This window comes from Brachypodium distachyon, chromosome 4 (genome assembly GCF_000005505.3).
Source record: "Brachypodium distachyon strain Bd21 chromosome 4, Brachypodium_distachyon_v3.0, whole genome shotgun sequence".
NCBI classification, from domain to species: Eukaryota; Viridiplantae; Streptophyta; class Magnoliopsida; order Poales; family Poaceae; genus Brachypodium; species Brachypodium distachyon.
In genome coordinates this window covers 27,301,976-27,319,851 of record NC_016134.3, presented here as the reverse complement: position 1 = coordinate 27,319,851, position 17,876 = coordinate 27,301,976, and the positions used below count along the sequence as shown (strand labels likewise).

At 47.3% G+C, this 17,876-nt stretch overlaps 1 protein-coding gene and 1 long non-coding RNA gene across 4 annotated transcripts; both read right to left on the bottom strand.

Moving 5' to 3' along the window:
• Window positions 1-721: 721 nt before the first annotated feature.
• Window positions 722-12,333, bottom strand: LOC100839241. Of its 2 annotated transcripts, none has more exons than XR_001407568.2 (6): window positions 11,881-12,333; window positions 11,114-11,279; window positions 10,836-11,039; window positions 1,826-1,937; window positions 1,630-1,737; window positions 722-1,138 (listed from the first exon to the last, which is right to left on the bottom strand). It is a non-coding gene; the product is annotated as an uncharacterized LOC100839241 (long non-coding RNA). The 2 variants fall into 2 exon arrangements; XR_732422.3 differs by having other exon boundaries at window positions 10,836-11,025.
• Window positions 12,334-14,305: 1,972 nt separating this feature from the next.
• LOC100838624 (cytochrome P450 716B1) lies at window positions 14,306-17,158 on the bottom strand. Of its 2 annotated transcripts, none has more exons than XM_024462692.1 (4): window positions 16,599-17,158; window positions 15,126-15,534; window positions 14,796-14,983; window positions 14,306-14,699 (listed from the first exon to the last, which is right to left on the bottom strand). In XM_024462692.1, exons 1-4 carry the CDS (start codon window positions 17,097-17,099, stop codon window positions 14,400-14,402), a joined length of 1,398 nt encoding a protein of 465 aa, XP_024318460.1. In that variant the 5' UTR covers window positions 17,100-17,158; the 3' UTR covers window positions 14,306-14,399. The 2 variants fall into 2 exon arrangements, with proteins under 2 accessions (XP_024318460.1, XP_003576190.1); XM_003576142.3 differs by having other exon boundaries at window positions 15,093-15,534; window positions 16,599-17,122.
• Window positions 17,159-17,876: the final 718 nt, after the last annotated feature.

Here is a 17,876-nt window from a genome sequence, read left to right as displayed (position 1 = left end):
AGTGCGCTCCTGGCTCCAGCTGTGCCCTGGCCATTGAGTTAAAATCAGCCAATCAGGGATCCGCGTCCTGTGTCCACCTTGTCACGTGCTGGGCAGACTGCCACCGGGCGCCCATCGCCACTGTGGCAGGGCCGGCCGGCTAGGGATTTTGGGAGGTTAGGGTTGGGGTTTGGACGGCTTAGGTTTTAGTTGCCCGCATATTGGGAAACCGGGCACATAGAAGACGAGGAGCCGCAGGAGTTGATCGATGGCATCGTGAGACGGAGGGTCGTGGCGCCTGGGCTGCCGTGATGTGTTGTGTGGGCCTAAGACGTTGGGTTGGGAGAATGGGGGTGTTGGATAGATGGGCTATGCAATCAACTACACGGGCCAAAAAAGTTCTATATCCTGTATAAAGTAGCTAGGCTGGACCCGTCAGCCCGGGTAGCACGGGCCGTAGGCCCGCACCTGGCTATGAGTACGAACACATGTATACTCAAGTACAAATTAGATGCACCCGGGGTACCACGTCGTTGGACTGAACATTCTTAATGGGGTAATACATGTGTTTCGAACAATGGGACAGGTTGAAAACTTGAAATGTCCACTGTGTAATGGCATGCTTAATATATGGGGCTGACAGGTGATCCTTCTACCTACTGGATAATAGGTGTTGCACTTAAATGTCCACCGGATAATAGCATGCAGAGATTTTTCCATAAGACATATATCCAGTGGATAATAGCATGCAAAGGTTCTTTCCATAAAACATACGTATCATCGTAATGAGTAGTAATAAATCCGCTGCAACACTACCAAAATTACGCATACAAATCCGTTGTTATCAGAAGTGTTACCAAATATATGTTGCAGCAAATATATGTTGCAATCTTCCAACGCTTTTTCATGGCTTTTACTAACGCAGGCATATGCGTTGCACTGGATCCTTGCAACGCCACAAAATTCAACACATGCAGCTTGCGTTGGTGCAGACACTAGCAACGCCTATATAGACATTCGGCAACACATCGATGCGTTGCGGGGGGGTGGGGGGGCCTCAGTACATCTGAATATAGTTCTAGCACGAAGGATTTCACTCTCAATGCAGCCTTGCCGTCGTGACTGGGAGAATAAAATTTAACGCCAATGACTCTCATTGCTGCAAAAGATTGGAGACCAAGTCATACATTGTGGTTTAAAGGCTATTAAAGTTAGTAAGCATGAGCCCCACAGATTGCAGGATTATAGGCATGCTATTCTAGGGGTTCAGGGGAAATCTAAAACTGCCTGAGAACTAACAAATACTAGCAAGAAAACATGAGTTGCTACAAACTAAAAAAACCACATTACATGTTTACAAGATTAACTACTTTATTGAATTGAGGGACTGCTAGGTGTATCTGATGATTCATCGTAGATTGGGGTGATTTTGCAAAGCATATTTAAGACTTTAAGTGGTCGGTGAGCAATCACATCTCAATCAACCATTGGACAGTTATACAACCCCAAAGCAAATGAACCGTCACCACCAACAGGTTTGTTTATAGGAGTGATATAGTTAATAAAAGTACAAGCTTCTGTCCAGCAGCATTTGCTGAGTAAACAGCAAATAGAGAGGCTATCCCAGATAGAGTAAAACAGTGTACTTACTGCCATGTATACGCCCATATACGAATGTTTCACCGAGCCACTCCTGCAAAGGCCTTGACCGTACTCTTAAGCTTCGTCTCAAACCAGATTCCCACGCAAGACCAAATGCTGATAACGTTCCACAAAAGTACAAAATAAGATCATCCGTATTTGTTTGGAAAAATAGGGTTTCATCTTGAACGTGCAGAAGCAAGACCTGACAGGCTTTTTCTTCCATTCAATTCTTGCCTCTTGCTTCACCTTTGAGCCTCCTTTTGCCCCTTACCCTTGTTTGGGGACCATGGATCCCTTGTACCATCCGTATGTTGCTGAAAATACAAAGAAATGCTAAAAGTTAATCGTCAAAAGTGTAAGAAACACCTGCCTCAGGAGGTGCAGCGATACGTCCTGTGTTATGTGTCTCTTGCTTGTTCATGATATGCCCTCAAGGCAATCACTTTATGTTTATAATCTTCCGAATAATATGTTATTGTGTTCTTTGAATGTTATTAATATTGATTAGCAACTATGTGGGACTATATAATGTTTATGATGTTATTCTAAGTGATCCATGATTCGATAGTCATAAAGGGTATGAAGAACACATATGAACTACAGACCAGCACATGTGTTGGGAGATGATGATGTTTCACATATCACCAGGTGTGAAGATATGAAATCAAGTGTGAACCGGCAACCGGCACTAGCTCTCTAGCGCTCGGCATTGCTGCTGCGAATCTAGAACAATCCGCGGTGCTTTGTGACGGTCGCATGGTGCTAGAAGGTTCCACCAGCATGCCTACCTCAACAGCGTTGCCGCACACTTCATCGGATCGGACTTTATGATTCTACTTCCCCTGCTCGGTGAATCTAGTGGTCATCTGTAATCCCGTGATCTATAACTTACAGTTATTCCTGGCTGTTGATGTACAATTTAATTTTTAAGCTAGAGTGGCACACTTGTAAAGGCGTAACCTACACTATGAAACCGAATGTGACCACTCAGCCACCTCAATATAGAGCTATATACTAATGCGCAACTATTTACCATCTTTATGCGCGTGAATAGCATGAGCTTGGCATGATAAACAAGTAACTCCCTGCACTAAATGTGACATATGTAAGGTCACAAAGGAAAACGTTTCAGTCCAAAAGCTTAAATATAAGAACTTTTATGAAACAAACATACATCATTAGGAGGTTGATCAATCTCTCATTCCTCACAAGGTTGGATCCAGATTACCGATACTATCGATAATTCTTTTATTTTCACGGTTAATAAGCTCATGCACCCCGCTCCTATCGATAACTCTTTCATTTTCCTACCGATTTGGAGTTGGAGGCCCAACTTTTTCGGGGGCCCTGAGCGGTCGTGCACTCTGCTCCTGCCCATCGACGTCACTGGTAAAAGGAAGGCCCAGGAGAAAGAAAAACGAGAGGAAGGGGAAGAGATGGGCTGGGCTAGAAGAGACGAGCTGGGCCCATGCAAGTGTGAGGAGAGAGGAGCAGAAGCTGGGCTTCAGCCCATGAAAAAGAAAAGAAAGCTTTTCCTTTTTAAATACATGATCACACACTCTAATGTCCAAAAATAAAATGCAAACAAGCTCCAGGAGTTTCGAGAACATTCAAGGTTGTAGGTTCAAATATGTCGACTCAAATAAAAATACAAACAAATCAAAGGGTAAGTAAAACTCAAATTTAAACTCTAGCCGGTGTTAAGTTAATTTAAAACCAAACCTTCTAATAAATTTCCAATTAAGCTTTGATAAATCAAATGAAATTTTTCGATCAACATTTTTATGAAAAAGTTTTTCAAAGCTCCAAAAATCAGTCCGTTACAATGGTAAGTTTATTTAGTTTCTATAACATACAGATAGAGTTGCTTACAGTACACTACTGCTTCCTGTGGATCTCAAACCCTTTCATGTTTGGCTTATGGATTGAAAGGTGTTGCATTCTCTGGTACGGTAATGGTCTCAATGAGCTATCTTACGTTCGTGGAGAGTCTCGCTTCTCCGACCATAGACCAGTGTACCGTATTTTCATGGCAGAGGTTGAGATTGTCCACCAGAGGAAGAGAAACTTTTAGCTCTAGGATTGAGGTGGAAGAGCTGTTACAGCATTCACAAAGAGCTACATAGACATAAACTTCCACTAATTTTACTTGTGAGCATGTTGTAAGGTATGCTATACTAACTCTTGTTCAGCGTTGAAGAAATTCTAAGGATAATAAAACTTGAACTTTTGTTCTGGTGAGAACTTGTTTACTTGTATTTCACCTTTATTTACTCTTTTCCTCTAGTCACACGCTGCAGGTTAGGAGGTTAGTCAGAAGTACTTTATGTACGGTTCAAGATTCGAAGCCCACTGGATTATCAGATGTGAGTTTGACTAAATATTTTAGGTTTTGACTCTTTGTTTGATGAAACGGGAAATGCTTAGTCTAAGATATGATTGCCGATAATGTGATCATGATATAATCTGAAACCTAATGTCTTGTTGTTTCATCATGTCTCATGACAGATACTCCCAAGCAAGAATGTGCAAATACTTACAGGTGCATTTCTCAATCATATTGAATTATTGATATACTTTAAAAAATCACTGAGTTGAGCAAAATTGTGTTATGGTATTATTTGCAGGATATTGGGCAATTTTGCAGGCAGTCATTGTGTCAAATGGAGAGGACAAGTGTTACCGGCCTGAGGGAGGAATGATTAGTCTGAAAGGCTTGCATAGTTACAATCATGTGTATACCTTTCTTCTTCTGTTGTTGTAGTGCTTGAGCCGTTAAGTGCGGCATGTGTTTTTTTGTGCTCGTTGCTTCTGTGACAAAAAAAGATTAGCTCCCTCCATTATGCTCCCGGAGTGCTTAATTGGCCCTCTGTAATGATGCTTGAAATATTTTGTTTGCCACTCTATTTTGAAAATCAAACAAGTTCTTGCTTCATTCCAAGGTACCAAACAAACTATTTACTTCTCCATCTAATGTGGGGTTTGCTTGCCTGGTAGAAATTGAGCTGCATCGCCTTCATATGCTCAAGTTAGATGGAACAGGAAGAAGTTTATACTTCGCTGAAGGCAGTACAACTACCTAGTACGATGCTAGCTACCGTAGAAAGGGCATTTCATGCAAAATAATTTTCTTATGTCACATGCAAAATAATTGCACACAACAAGAATGCTTGGTGAAAAACTGAAAATTATATTGCCGGAAGCCCAACATAAATTTCTTACGATGCATGCAAAATAATTGCACACAGCAAGAACGCTGCTTGCAAATTATGCTGCAGGCTCCCCAACGTATTTTTCGCAGGGAAAGGCCCGAGAAGGTCCATTCCCCAGCGTGCAAACGGTCATGTTATCGGGATATTCTTCAGGGAAGTCACGGGCGCATGGATTGACTTAGCCATTTTCTGGCAAGCTTCGCATTTCCGCAATATGGTGATTGCGTCTTGCACCATGGTGGGCCAATAGAATCCCTGTCGTAAGGCTTTCGCCACGGTGGCTCTTGGCGCGAGATGGTGGCCGCATATTCCCGAATGGATTCCTAGGAGGAGCTCGGCTCCCCGGTCAGGAGTGATGCACTTAAACAATGCGGCCGCCCCTTTCTTGTATAGGATGCCGTCGAGGAGGACGTACATCTTGGCTTTTGCGAGCAGAGTTTTGGCGCTCGGGCCTTCTGCTTCTTCGTCCACCTAGCCTTTCAAGGCACGGATAATCGGTGTCATCCAAGAGGGTGGAGCGTTGATGACCATGCTGGTCTTTAAAGCTTTGTCAAGGGCGTCGGCTTCCTCCTTTATGGATGGGGTGTGAATCACTTCGAAGAATGCGCCGGGTGGCAGCAGTTCTTTGGAACCGGCTGTTCTGGCTAACCTGTCGGCCAGGTGATTTTCTCCTCGGGGAATGTGTCGCGCCTCCATACCCAGGAAATACCGTTCCATCTTGCGAACTTTTTCGATATATTTCTTCATCCTTTCATCAAGTCATTGATATGACTTGTCCATTTGGTTTATCACCAGTTGGGAGTCTCTTTGGATGAGAAGGCGTCGGACTCCCATGGCCTTGGCCAGTCGAAGTCCGAGAAGTAGCGCCTCATACTCCGCCATATTGTTGGTGGCGTTGAAGTGTAGATGGGCGGCGTACTCCAGGATTTTTCCTTCAGGGCTGATGAGTATGACTCCGGCTCCGGCGCCGTCGAGGCGCTTGGAGCCATCGAACCTCACTATCCAATGTGGTTCGGAGGGCTTGGTTTTGGATGTGATTTCTTCGGGTGGGGCTAGTGGAGCATGCCACTCGGCCACAAAATCAGCCAGGACTTCGGATTTTATGGCCGTTCTCGCCGTGAGCTCTATGAGAAAGGGGCCAATTCCGTTGCCCATTTGGCGATTCTTCCGGTGGCTTCCTTATTGCTGAAGACTTCCTTGAGTGGGAAAGTGGTTGGCACCATGATGGTATGGCCCATGAAGTAATGACGGAGTTTTCGAGAGGCCATGAGGAGGGCGTAAGCGATCTTCTCGATCTGGGTGTATCGACCCTTCGCTCCTCCCAAGGCTTCGCTCACGTAATATACCGAGCGTTGTGACCCATCTTCCTCCTTCACGAGTGCTGCGCTCACGGCGACCGGGGTCGCGGCAAGGTACAGGAGCAAGGGCTCCCCCTGCTTTGGGCTCGTGAGAAGCGGAGGGGTCGACAAATAGGTCTTGAGTTCTTCGAAGGCCCTTTGAGCTTCGTCGGTCCACTCAAAGTTGTCGAGGCTTCTCAAGGCTTTGGAAAAAGGAAGATCCTTCTCGGCTGATCGGGCGACGAATCATCCCAAGTCCGCCATTCTTTCCGCTAGGCGCTGCACATCTTTGACGGAGCGAGGAGGCTCCATTTCCATGATGGCCCGAATTTTCTCCAGGTTAGCCTCGATCCCTCGTTGAGAGACGAGGAAGCCCAGGAGTTTTCCTCCTCGAACTCCGAATGCGCACTTCTCCAGATTGAGCTTTACGCCGTACTTGCGGAGATTGTCGAAGGTTTCCTGCAGGTCCTTGGGATGAGTTCCTGCAATTTAACTTTTGATGACGGCGTCATCAACGTATACTTCGGCGTTTCTCCCCAACTGTTCTTTGAGGATGAGGCTGACGAGGCGTTGGAAGGTCGCGCCAGCGTTTCTCAATCCAAAGGGCATTCTGCGATAGCAGAAAGTGCCGACAGGAGTGATGAAGTTGGTCTTTTCCTCGTCTTCCTTGGCCATGTGGACTTGGTGATATCCCGAATAGGCGTCCAAGAAGCTCAACCTCTCGCATCCCGCCGTGGAGTCGACCAGTTGCTCGATCTGAGGGAGCGGGTAGTCGTCCCTGGGGCATGCCTTGTTCAGGTCGGTGAAGTCGCACACATTCGCCACTTGCCGTTGGTCTTTTTCACCAAGACAGGATTGGCTAGCCACTCGGGATTCCAAACTTCTCGGATAAGCCCGGCATCGGAGAGTTTAGCGATTTCTTGTTTGATGACTTCGCTTCGCTCGGCGGAGAGTTTCCGAAGCTTTTGCTTCACGGGAGCTTTGTCGGGTCTCACGGCGAGGCGATGTTCCATGACGTCACGCGGGACTCCTCCCATATCGGAAGGTGACCAAGCGAAGAGGTCGGAATTCTTCCTGAGCAGGCCGACGAGTTCTTCCTCGAGTTTACTCGGGAGGTCGGCCCCAATCTTCACCGTGCGTGTGGCGTCATCTTGGGAGATGCGTACTTCCTTGAGCTCTCCCTCGGGGAGAGGATTGGGGACGTAGCACTCCTGAGGATCGGTTTCGGATGCTCCGATGCTCAAAAGCAAGTTAATACTCTTGGATGATTCTCCCTTTTCGGCGCACTTGGTCTCATGGCGGTAAAGTGTCTTCTTGTCGGAAGATTACTCGCCGCGGACCGTTATCACGCCCTTCGGGCCTGGGATCTTCATGCACAAGAAATTGTGGTGGGTGGCGGCAAACACGGTTTAGCGTCGTCCTCCCGAGGATGGCGTTGAAGGAGGCCTCCATATCCACCACATCGAAGTGTACGAGCTCAGTTCGGTGATTTGTGGCGTCTCCGAAGGTCGTGAGGAGCTCAATTTGTCCGAGCGGATGAATGGAATTCCCTGGTACGAAACCTGTGAGGGGATAAAGGGATGGCTGAAGCGAGCCGTTCTTGTATCCCCCTTGTGGCTCCATCAATTTCTTTAATGTGCTCAGATATAGGATGTCGGCGGAGCTTCTGCCGTCCACAAGAATCTTCTTGAGCTCACAATTGGCGACGATCGCCGTCACAAAGAGGGCGTCGTCATGTGGGAAGCGTATCCCCTTAGCGTCTTCTTCGGTGAAGGCAATTGGCATGCTCGCCCACTTAGGTGGTGGTGGGTGAAGGTTCCCACGACATTGACTTCACGAGCGTACTCCTTGCGTTATCGCTTTGATCCTTGTCCCGTTGCAGAGCCCCCGAGTATCACTCCTACATGATGTGCTGGTTCCTGGAACGGGAGGTTGTCTTCCTTGGGTGCTGGGTCACCGATAAAGACGTTGGCGGGGCGCGGAGCCTCGGCTGTCTTCTCATCCTTGCGCCGGGCTTGCATTCGCGCCTGGAACTCTTCGCGGGCTGCGATGAGCGTGTTGCACTCTTCGGTGGTATGGCTTGCTGAGTTGTGAATGAGGCACCTTCCAGCCACTCCCTCGGTCGGACGAGGTGGCTTCTTGGCTTGCCAAGTTTTTTGAGGTGGTGCTTGCCCTTCAACGGCGAAGATTTTTCGGGCTTGGTCACCGGCCCCCTTTTTCCCCCACCTCCTCTTCTTCTTGGAAGACGAAGCGAGTGCAGGAGGTTTGTCGGACGAGGGAGTTCCTTCGGGAGCGACGCGTGGCGCGTCCTTCTTCGCGATGTCCCCGTCTTCGCCCCGGGCGTATTCTTGCAAGATTCGATAAAGCTCTTCGGTCGTCTTCGGTGGGTTACGACTTAGGGCCCGATTCACTTCTCCTTGGAGAAGACCTTGCATGCATGCGTCGATCACGGTGGTCGACGGCAGGCGATTTGGCTTCGCACCTTCGCAAAGCGATGGAAGAAGCTTCGGAGGGATTTCCCCGGCTTTTGTTTCACGGCGTATAGCTCATGAGCCTGCACGGGCTCCTTAAAGTTTCCTTGAAAGTTGGCGATGAAGACCTCCTGAAGGCGTTCCCATCAGTGCACGGAGTTCCTCCGCAGGTTGTAAAACCAAGTTTGCGCCATTCCGGTGAGCGCGAGCGGAAAGAGGTTGCACATCTCGACGGGACCTCCCCCGGCAGCCCGTATGGCGGTGGAGTAGACATCCAAGAATTGAAGAGGATTTGACTCCCCGTCGTACGGCCGTATCGTGGGCGGCTTGAACCTTGGTGGAAAAGGCATGTCTTGGGTCTCCCGAATGAGCGGGTTGCAAGTCGGTCGATTTTTTTGGTTCCTTCGATGGCGAGGTCCTCCCTCGTCGCTTTCGTCGCTAGAGGGGGTCGCTTGGAGAATAATCTCGACGTTTTCTTGGAGGGTCGAAGCATCGACGGGAATTCCTTTTGCCGCCGGCACGGGCTCCGGATTCCGCCACTTGCTCGTTTCCTTGCACGCTAGGGTCTCGTTCCTCGCGGGGCGCAGCTTGAGGTGGTACCTGATGACCGCCTTGTTCGACCCTGGTGGGGGGAGCAAGGGGCGCTTGCGGGGCATTCGCAAAGCGAGGTTAATGTTGAGGGTGTGCGATTTGGAGAGCACCTTGCGGCGGAAGCCCCCAATAAGGATGATACCAAAGAGCTCCTTGGGCGATCGCGGCGAGCACCAATGGAGGTAATCCCGGGTTGGAGAGGTCGTAGGCCGGGACTCCTTGGTTTTCTGGCACGGATCCTCCTGACGCCACATTGTTTCCTCTTGTAGGTTCCGAGGGCAGGGTTACCACCGGTCGTTGGGAAGGTGGCGCGAAGCCCATCGAGAGAGGCATGCCGAGTTCCGTATCTCCTGCGGGGGCGGCAACCGTAGGCAGCTCGCCGATCCTTGCCACTACGTTGGTGAGTGTCGAGGGACCGCCTACGACGGTTTCGAGCACCTCGGTTCCTTCTGGGACGACCGGTAGCGGAGGGGCGACCGCGACTTCTGTCGTGGCGATCATGCTTGCGGCGGCATCCGGATTGGTTATGTTTCCTTCTTCCTCGGGAGCCCCCGAGGCACTTGCTTTCTTCATTTGCAACCGTGTAGACTTCGCGGCAAGTTGGGGACCTGATGAAGTAGGCTTCGTCGGAGCCATTAGATCTTCAATTGCGGCAAGGGTTCCTCACGGTCGGTGCCGCTGTTGTTGTTCTCAATAACAATTAGAGTAAGGGGTGCCAATGCTCGATGGCACAGGTGCGGGTATAAATGTAGGGGGTGTACGCCGGCCTTATAGCGAAGGTCGCCGTACACTTGGACAAGTTGACGCGTCGATATTTTTTAAATAGGTTCGGTCGACCCTGCGGGTGCGACTTAATCCTATGTTAGGAAAGGCTTCGAGGGGGTTGTTAGCCAAGGGCTTGGGCCGAGCGGATCTTTCCAAGACACCTTTTGGCGAGAGATTCGTCGGGGCCGCCTCGCACTTGGACCGAACGCGTCTTTCCAAGTATCGAGGTTAGGATACCCTCGAAACTCTAACCCAACCCCTTCTCCTTCGAGTCCGGGCCGAACGCGTCTTCCCGGATCTCGAAACTAGAGCTCTTTGCAAGAGGCTCTAGCCCTCTCCCCTTGAGTTTATTCAAGTTGAGAGTGAATGATACATGCCCCCATGGGGGGATATTTATAGCCTAGGGGATCATGACAAAAGACCATGGCTACCTTGAGGAGAGAGAAAAGTGGGGGCAAAATGGTAAAAGTAGCTCCTTTGGTCCATAGCTTTTGTGTGCAACATGTGAGAAAAGTAGGGCTTGGTCCATGGTCCACCATGGACTAGGGGCCCCCTCCTCTCACCTTTCTTGCCCCCCACTCTAGTTCATTTGACCCTTTGACCATGGCATGAAAGGTTTGACTCGTTGACTAGTCTTACTTTGCCACGTAGGATTGACCGTGCCATGTAGGCGTCTTGACTTGTGTTTGCGAAATGTTAACTTGGCCGTCGCGACGTAGGATTTACGGCCCGGCCCATATAAGGGTTTTATTTTACTACAACATGTTCCAACTTCTAAATTTAGTGAAACACATGCACCCTATATAAACATAATAATAGTGATAATGGTTACTTACTTGTAGAACACCGGAACTTCTCTTTGATGGTAAATAGTTCAGATTGAACTCCATGGTAACTGAGGACATTTAATATTTGGTGAATCCATTTATTTTGCTTCCGGCATTTGATTTTAATTACCTTGAGATGCTTGGATACAAAGAATTGATTCCTTGGGTAGTCAAATTCACCCATTATGGTGTCAGATTCCTGCAGCAAACAAACTAGTTAACTGAAGTTTATCAACAGTACATGGAGCCTTCAAAGACGAAAGGTATTGTATTTGAAAATCATATACCTCTTGCAAAAATCTAACTTGAAGGGCTTCTCAAGAATTGGTGAGTTCTGGAGAAAGTAAACTAGTCCATTGAAGTATGAAGCCAGACACCAATCATTGACTCATTGAGCAACAATGTTTTCAGATTGCTAAACACAGGGAACCATTTCAAGTCCTTTCCAAAATTCTATAAGTATCAAAGGGTTAAGAACAATTCAAGTTGCAACGTCGAAAACAGGATTTAATATTATTGAACTGAATAAAAGCTTTTAGACTGTTTTCTTAGGTACTCAAATGCGAGGAAATGCAGAGATTTATAACAGAGTAACCATTTCAAGTCCTTTCCAAGAAGTATCAAAGGGTTAAGAAAAATTGAAGTTGCAACATCAAAAACATGATTTAATATTACTCAACTGAATAAAAGCTTTTAGACTGTTTTCTTAGCTACTAAAAATGTGAGGAAATGCAGAGATTTATAACAGATAGAGATATTGTTTGATCTGAATAGTTTTATTAAGTGTTGCATATACTAACACGGCTAGCAAATTAATCTACATCTTATGCATTAAAACAAATTAGTCTCTATCAACTAAACTGTAGTACAATGTGAGAAGTATGAAGTAGCACTATAAAACAAATACAAGCATGATGTCCCGCCTTTTTTAACAAACCAAATCAAAAGTGTGAACTGGTAACAAACATGCCAATGTGCATAAGGAACTAGCTTAACCTGCTTTGATTGATTGATATCATTAGGCAAGGGTGGATCACAATCAACAAAAGCGTACCAGATATGTTGCACTCATTAGCTCTAAATTCGTAGCACCCGACAAAGCTTTGAGAAAAAGCAGACAATCATCTTCATCATGGCACCCCTCACATGACTTTTCGCCACATTCCCCAAAGTTGCGAAATTCAGAACAACAATCTTCACAATCTTCTGCGACCCTGATATATGCTGTCATCAATGACGGCAGTCCATCAAGCCATGGAGTCGAATACAATCAGTCGGATACTTCTAAGCTAACCAGACCTGGAGCAGAAATATATGGCCGGGTATCAGGGTCATCCACAGGATATATCAATGAATTTCTGGTTGTCAGACGTCATAAAGATTCCGGCAAAGAACTCCAAAGGTAATCGATAATACAATCTTCCATCTTTAACACCTCAAGTGCTTCGCAGATCCCAAAATTTAGTGAAAACTCTATATGGGATAAGTCTAACACCGTCAAGTGCTAGGAGACAAGAGCCCCGTCAGATAGCCGCAAATGCCGAGCACCACAGTTGTCAAAGACCTTAAGCATTTTTACTTTGCAAGAGACAGCATACCGGATCCACAGCTCAACGTATTGGGCTACCATGACATCTTCAAAGGTATTAATCACACATTCATCCAAAGGTGTTTGTTCACGGGAGTGCAGAAGGTTATTCACAAAGTTGTTTAAGCCCTCGAAACTCCCGTAGGTCTCCATATCCTCAGCAGGATGATAGATGCACAGACGTGGAACGGTCTTCCAGCGGTTCCGCCAGTCACGAGCGAGCACGCACGTTTGCACGGCATGGCAAGAGGGCAGCCATGACAGCAACTGCTGGAGGACATCTTCTGGGAGGGCGCTGATTCGGTCCTCCTCGTCGGCGTCCACGGCAACCTTCCTCTCTCCATCTTCATTGAGCCTCTTGGCCATTCTGTCGAACAGATGGTCCGCGCCGAAACTGCCATGGTGGTGGATTGAGCCTCTTGGCCATTCTGTCGAACAGGTGGTCCGCGCCGAAACTGCCATGGTGGTGGATTGAGCCTTTTGGCCATTCTGTCGAACAGGTGGTCCGCGCCGAAACTGCCATGGTGGTGGTGGATACGGAATGAGTAAAGAATAGCAAACCAGAATCATCAGATGCAAAAGAACTCACCTCTAGTCGATCGCCACCCTCGGCGGCTCGCGATCTGCAGTACTCCGCTCGGTTGTGGAGAGGAAGGCAACGACGGGGATCGAGTTTATATCACCACGGGCATCGCATCGCCTCCCCCACCGATCCCTCTGCATTCTGCATTAACACCTTGACTCTACCAACGGAAGACGAAAGGACCAAAAGCAAAGAGAACAGCATTAATTCACACGAGCCTTGGAAAGTGACGGAAGAAAATCGGAACTGCCTCACGGATGCTAAGGGCCTCTTTGGATATTGTAACATTTTTTTTTGTTGAGATTCTAATCTTTAGAAACTTTTTCGATAAGAACCCTTTAGATCTTCCATAATTCCTGTAAAATTGCTATGTTCATTTCCCATGCACCATTGAAAGACATCGCTGGCCAAATTCCTCTGTTTTCAAATCCTATAAGAATTCAATGCAGGTGGCATTTGAATCTTGTGTTTTCCTATTTCTACGTTCTCTAATCGCAGCAACCCAAAGAAAACCTAAACGACACCGCTTTCCTCGGCGTGCGCTGCTTTTCCCTGCCGGCCACCTCTTGCCGTGCTTCCCCGCTCCTCTACGCGCTGCTCCAATCGGCACCCATAAGCCAATGGGATCTTAATTTTCACACAAGTGGGGTTGCAGTTTCTACTTTCTAGTGCAGTGAGTACACCAAGACCCTCCCCTACACCCCACACCCCTATATGGAGCCCAGGTTATGAGTTTGGAATTATCTTATACCGCTGATTACCGCCGCGTCCCCATCTCCCCCTCCCGCCGCCGCCCCCATCTCCTCGTCCCTGCTGCTCCCCCCATCTCCTCCTCCCGCAGCACCGCCCATCTCCTCCCTTGGCCGCGCCGCGTCCGCCACTGGGCTATGCCTCTGCGTGCCTCTCGTATGGGCTCGGGGAAGAAGACAGTGGAGAGAAGAAAAAGGAAAATGTCCCAGTGACAGATGGGCCCCATGTGTCAGTGTAATAAAAAATTAAACAGGGGCTCCTGCTGAAGATGGAATTGAAATAAGGGCTCAAAAATTTAGAAGAAAGCCCCTATAAACATCATTTAGGGGCTTTGATATAAGGGTTACTGCTGAAGATGCTCTTATACCGCTGATTACAACTGCAATTTTGAAAGTCCAAATGTAACACTACTCTTAGTGGACATAAACTTAACAAAGCGCGCATAATTAATATTTTGTGCAAGCGTGTTCTGTTTTGGATGTTTATAATGCTTGCCGAAGATAATATTGCCATCCATGCTTGTGAGCAAAGAATCTCAGTTTATCCGGCCAGTAATGGTGATGTAAGAATTATATATTTCAATGGAAGATAAACTTTCTATTACTATAAACAACATGTAAGTATTTCAATATACATTCGAGCCAAGACTTAATTAGGGCATGGATCTTATGTTGAGTTTGATTGGAAGTCCAAGGCTAGGCGTTGGCTTTGGATCCCTCTTGTATGTTTCTTCTTTACACATGATCTTCCACCTGAACTGCCTCACTAGATAGTGCATGGCCACCATGATTTCTACCCTGGCAAACTCATTCCCAGGGCACATTCTGGGACCTCCACCAAATGGCATGTAGCAATATGGTGGAACAAATTTCTCAAACCGAGTAGGATCAAAATTGTGAGGCTCATGAAAGATCTGTGCATCCATATGTGTGACGCTTTGCGCGGCGAAGACCTGCCAGGACAATGGTTGTGGCATATTTTTTCTTCTTCTGTGAGAATCATGTGAAATGATTTTTTATTAATATCGCAGAGAAATATAGGTACTTACCTTCCAGCCTTTTGGGATGTGGTAGCCCTGGTACTCAATGTCTTTGGTAGCTGTCCGAAAGCTACCAAATACAGGAGGAACTGTTCTAAGTGTCTCCATTGCAACTTTCCAGGTGTACTTCATCTTTGCAACATCATCCCAGGTAAGAGCATCCTCTGGTTTCTTGTTCGATGCAATCTCATCCTGTTCTGTAGGAAACCAAAAAGTGCAAAAGATAATTTTATTCTCCATGGTGCACAATAAGAATCCTTGCTGATTAGAATATGGAAGCAAAGAAGCACACACACATATAGAGACCTTTAGTGACTTTGTCAAGAATGTCTTGCTCACCGGCAAGATAACGGATCATGAAGGTGATAAGAACAGACGATGTCTCGTGCGCCCCAACGATGAGACTCATCGCATTATCCACAATGTCCTCCATTGTGAGGGAGTGGACACCTTGAGAGCAAAGAATGAGCATGTATGTGATGAAATCATTGCCAGCAGCGCCATGGCCTGCGTGCAACAGTGATTCTTGCTTCTTTTGGGCAATATTTGTGATAGCCTTTCTAATTTTCGCGCTCGCAGTCATGCCCTTGCTGAACCTGCTGAAAGGTATCTTCACGGGAAATGATAAGATGGCCTTCCCAAGAGTGACGAAATCAGTGCAAAGGCTTTCTTTAAAATGGGCTGCCTCTTGGCCCAAGACAGCCGAACAGATGATGCCAAGTGCAAGACGCCTCACGGTTGGCAAGACCTGTATCGTTAATAGCGAGCATTCATTTTCAAAGAATTACAACACTGTTGGATGCTATAACTAATTTTCAATCTTTCATCATCAAAGTTGAAATTCTCATGAACATTTTACAATTGAAAAAATTGACACCGATGGTCTGTGAGATAAAAAAGCTTTTTTTACAATTTAAAAATTTAGGCCACCTTCTTTTCGGTTTCTAGGATGGGCTTCTCCGAGAAGCTGCTCTCACCCAGCTTCCTGGAGAAGCCACATGTGAAATTTTGTTAGGCTTCCAAATTAGGTTAGCCTAACCTAATCTGGAAACCTAGCAAAAAATTCAGGAGGCTTCTCCGGAAGCTGGGGGAGAGCAGCTTCTCCGAGAAGCTCGTCCTGGAAGCCGAAAAGAAGGGGGCCATATATCATCAGATGACACTTAATTAATAAACCATCCTAGAAACGTTTTGCACATGTGAAATGTTCCTAAATTTCTAGAGGAGCAATATATACTATGCCCCGGCCGAAGAACACCAAAAGTATATCAGCATAAATGTTTGTATAATTAACGACAAACTTGATTTGGTCGATAATATCAGTCATCAAGTGGTTTGTTCTGAGTCTGTCATTTTGTTTTCCAATGTCAATGATGACGCAAACTGTCGGTAAACTTTTGGGAAAACTTGAGTTTTGATAACAAAATTGTTCCATCCCTCTTCTTTATGATTGTGGAAAACCTATAGAGCTCCTTGCTATAAGGTGATTGTTGTATTCTAATATGAAAGAATAGTAATCTACTAGGGATTAGGGAATATTGTACAACCAAAACAAGATAACCATAGGTATTCTCCTCTCTCCTAATCTTCATCTTCACAATAAAAAAACAAATTACCCCTCCCCACGAGTAGAAAGCAAGGGGAAAAGCCCAAGGGCAATATTGTAAACTCAATCCCAAGATTCCAAACCACAGCCAAAAGCATGCAAACAAACAAATGACAGAAAAAGATTATCTGCGCATAGCCAGGCACTAAAATTCGCCTAAAAAGCGACTGATGTCATACGTCTAATTAACAGCGTTTGTTCATATATACCGTCACGATGTCGCGACCAACCCAGTTGAGCTCGACATGGCTCCTGACCTCGTGGTCAATCTTGCACACATACCTCCTCACCATCTCCGGCTTCAGGAACCCCTGCAGCGCGCCGCGGACCTGCTTCAACTCAACCCCGGCCAGCGTCAGCACGGACCGACCTACAAGGGCTCTCAGGGCACTTGTCTGCGTTAGTATCAGACCGTCGTTGCTGAATATGAACCGGTTGGCCGCAGGCCCGGCCAGCAGAACTGTCGGCGAGCCCAGCAGCGTAAGCATAGACACCGGCCCATACTTGTTGATCCGGTCCCTGAACCACTGGTCATCGGAGTTGGTGCTGAAGGCACGCAGGAGGGAGAAGGTTCTGCCGATGATGGGTATGCCCAGGTGGCCTGGAGGCAGGTTGTAGGTGGAGTAGTACCTGTAGTGTCTGTAAAGGAGTTGGAGAATTGCTGCTACGAGCAAGGTAAGTAGTGCTGCGAGGAGAAGAGGGTAAGCCATGGGGAATTTGAGGTGATGCCTTTCAGGATGTATGGGTTTATATAGGAAACTCCAATAAAATATCACTGAGATGGGTGATGGCTCGTTCTTCTATACAGAACAATCTTTAATTAGCTGTTTCATTAACAACATATATCACTGACGATGCTAAACGATTTCTCTCTCTGCCAAGACTTGGAATATGCTGTAGTCCTTGGCGCAAAATTTCTTCAAACTCGTCTATTTAGTTTTAGTCTCACATCCGAAATGGGCTGTGAAGGAGCACGGCGTACTTACGAGATAGGACAAACCTCAACCATCAAGCTAGTATTTTGGGTTGAGTTAACCTTGACACTACAGGAAAACCGCTCGTTGCCGGCGGCCTTCCACTTTGCCGGCGGCTTTCCGTCGGGCCGCGGGCAAAGAGACACATACGCTGTGGGCCACCTGGAAAGCCCCCAGCAAAGAACAGACCGCCGGCAAAGAGTGCCCGAGGCCCACGGCAAAGGGAAGCCCACGGCAAAGAGACCCTGCACGGGGGCCACCTCGTGCGGCTAACGGCGGGCGAGACGGTGCGCCCGGAGAAAAAAAATAGGGCAAAACTTTGCCGGCCGTTGGCTACCGGCAAAGCTCCAAATAATTCCCGCGCCTCCCGAAATTCAAATCTCAGAAAGGATCACGGAAAAAAACCGACACCCTTTGGAGGCCTCATTGGGCTGGCCGCTTAACGGGCCGTTTCGGCCTTTCTTCGTTCGCGGCCCATTTAACGGGCGTGCTCCGCTTAAACTGGGATGAGTG

Bases quoted from the DNA above. Each gene is read 5' to 3' on its own strand.
- LOC100838624 (XM_003576142.3), bottom strand. From the start codon at position 17,099: ATGGCTTACCCTCTTCTCCTCGCAGCACTACTTACCTTGCTCGTAGCA. The intron at 15,535-16,598 runs GTATATATGAAC...TTAACGATACAG, and splicing joins TTGGTCGCGACATCGTGACG to GTCTTGCCAACCGTGAGGCG. The intron at 14,984-15,092 runs GTCTCTATATGT...GGTTTCCTACAG, and splicing joins TCTTGACAAAGTCACTAAAG to AACAGGATGAGATTGCATCG.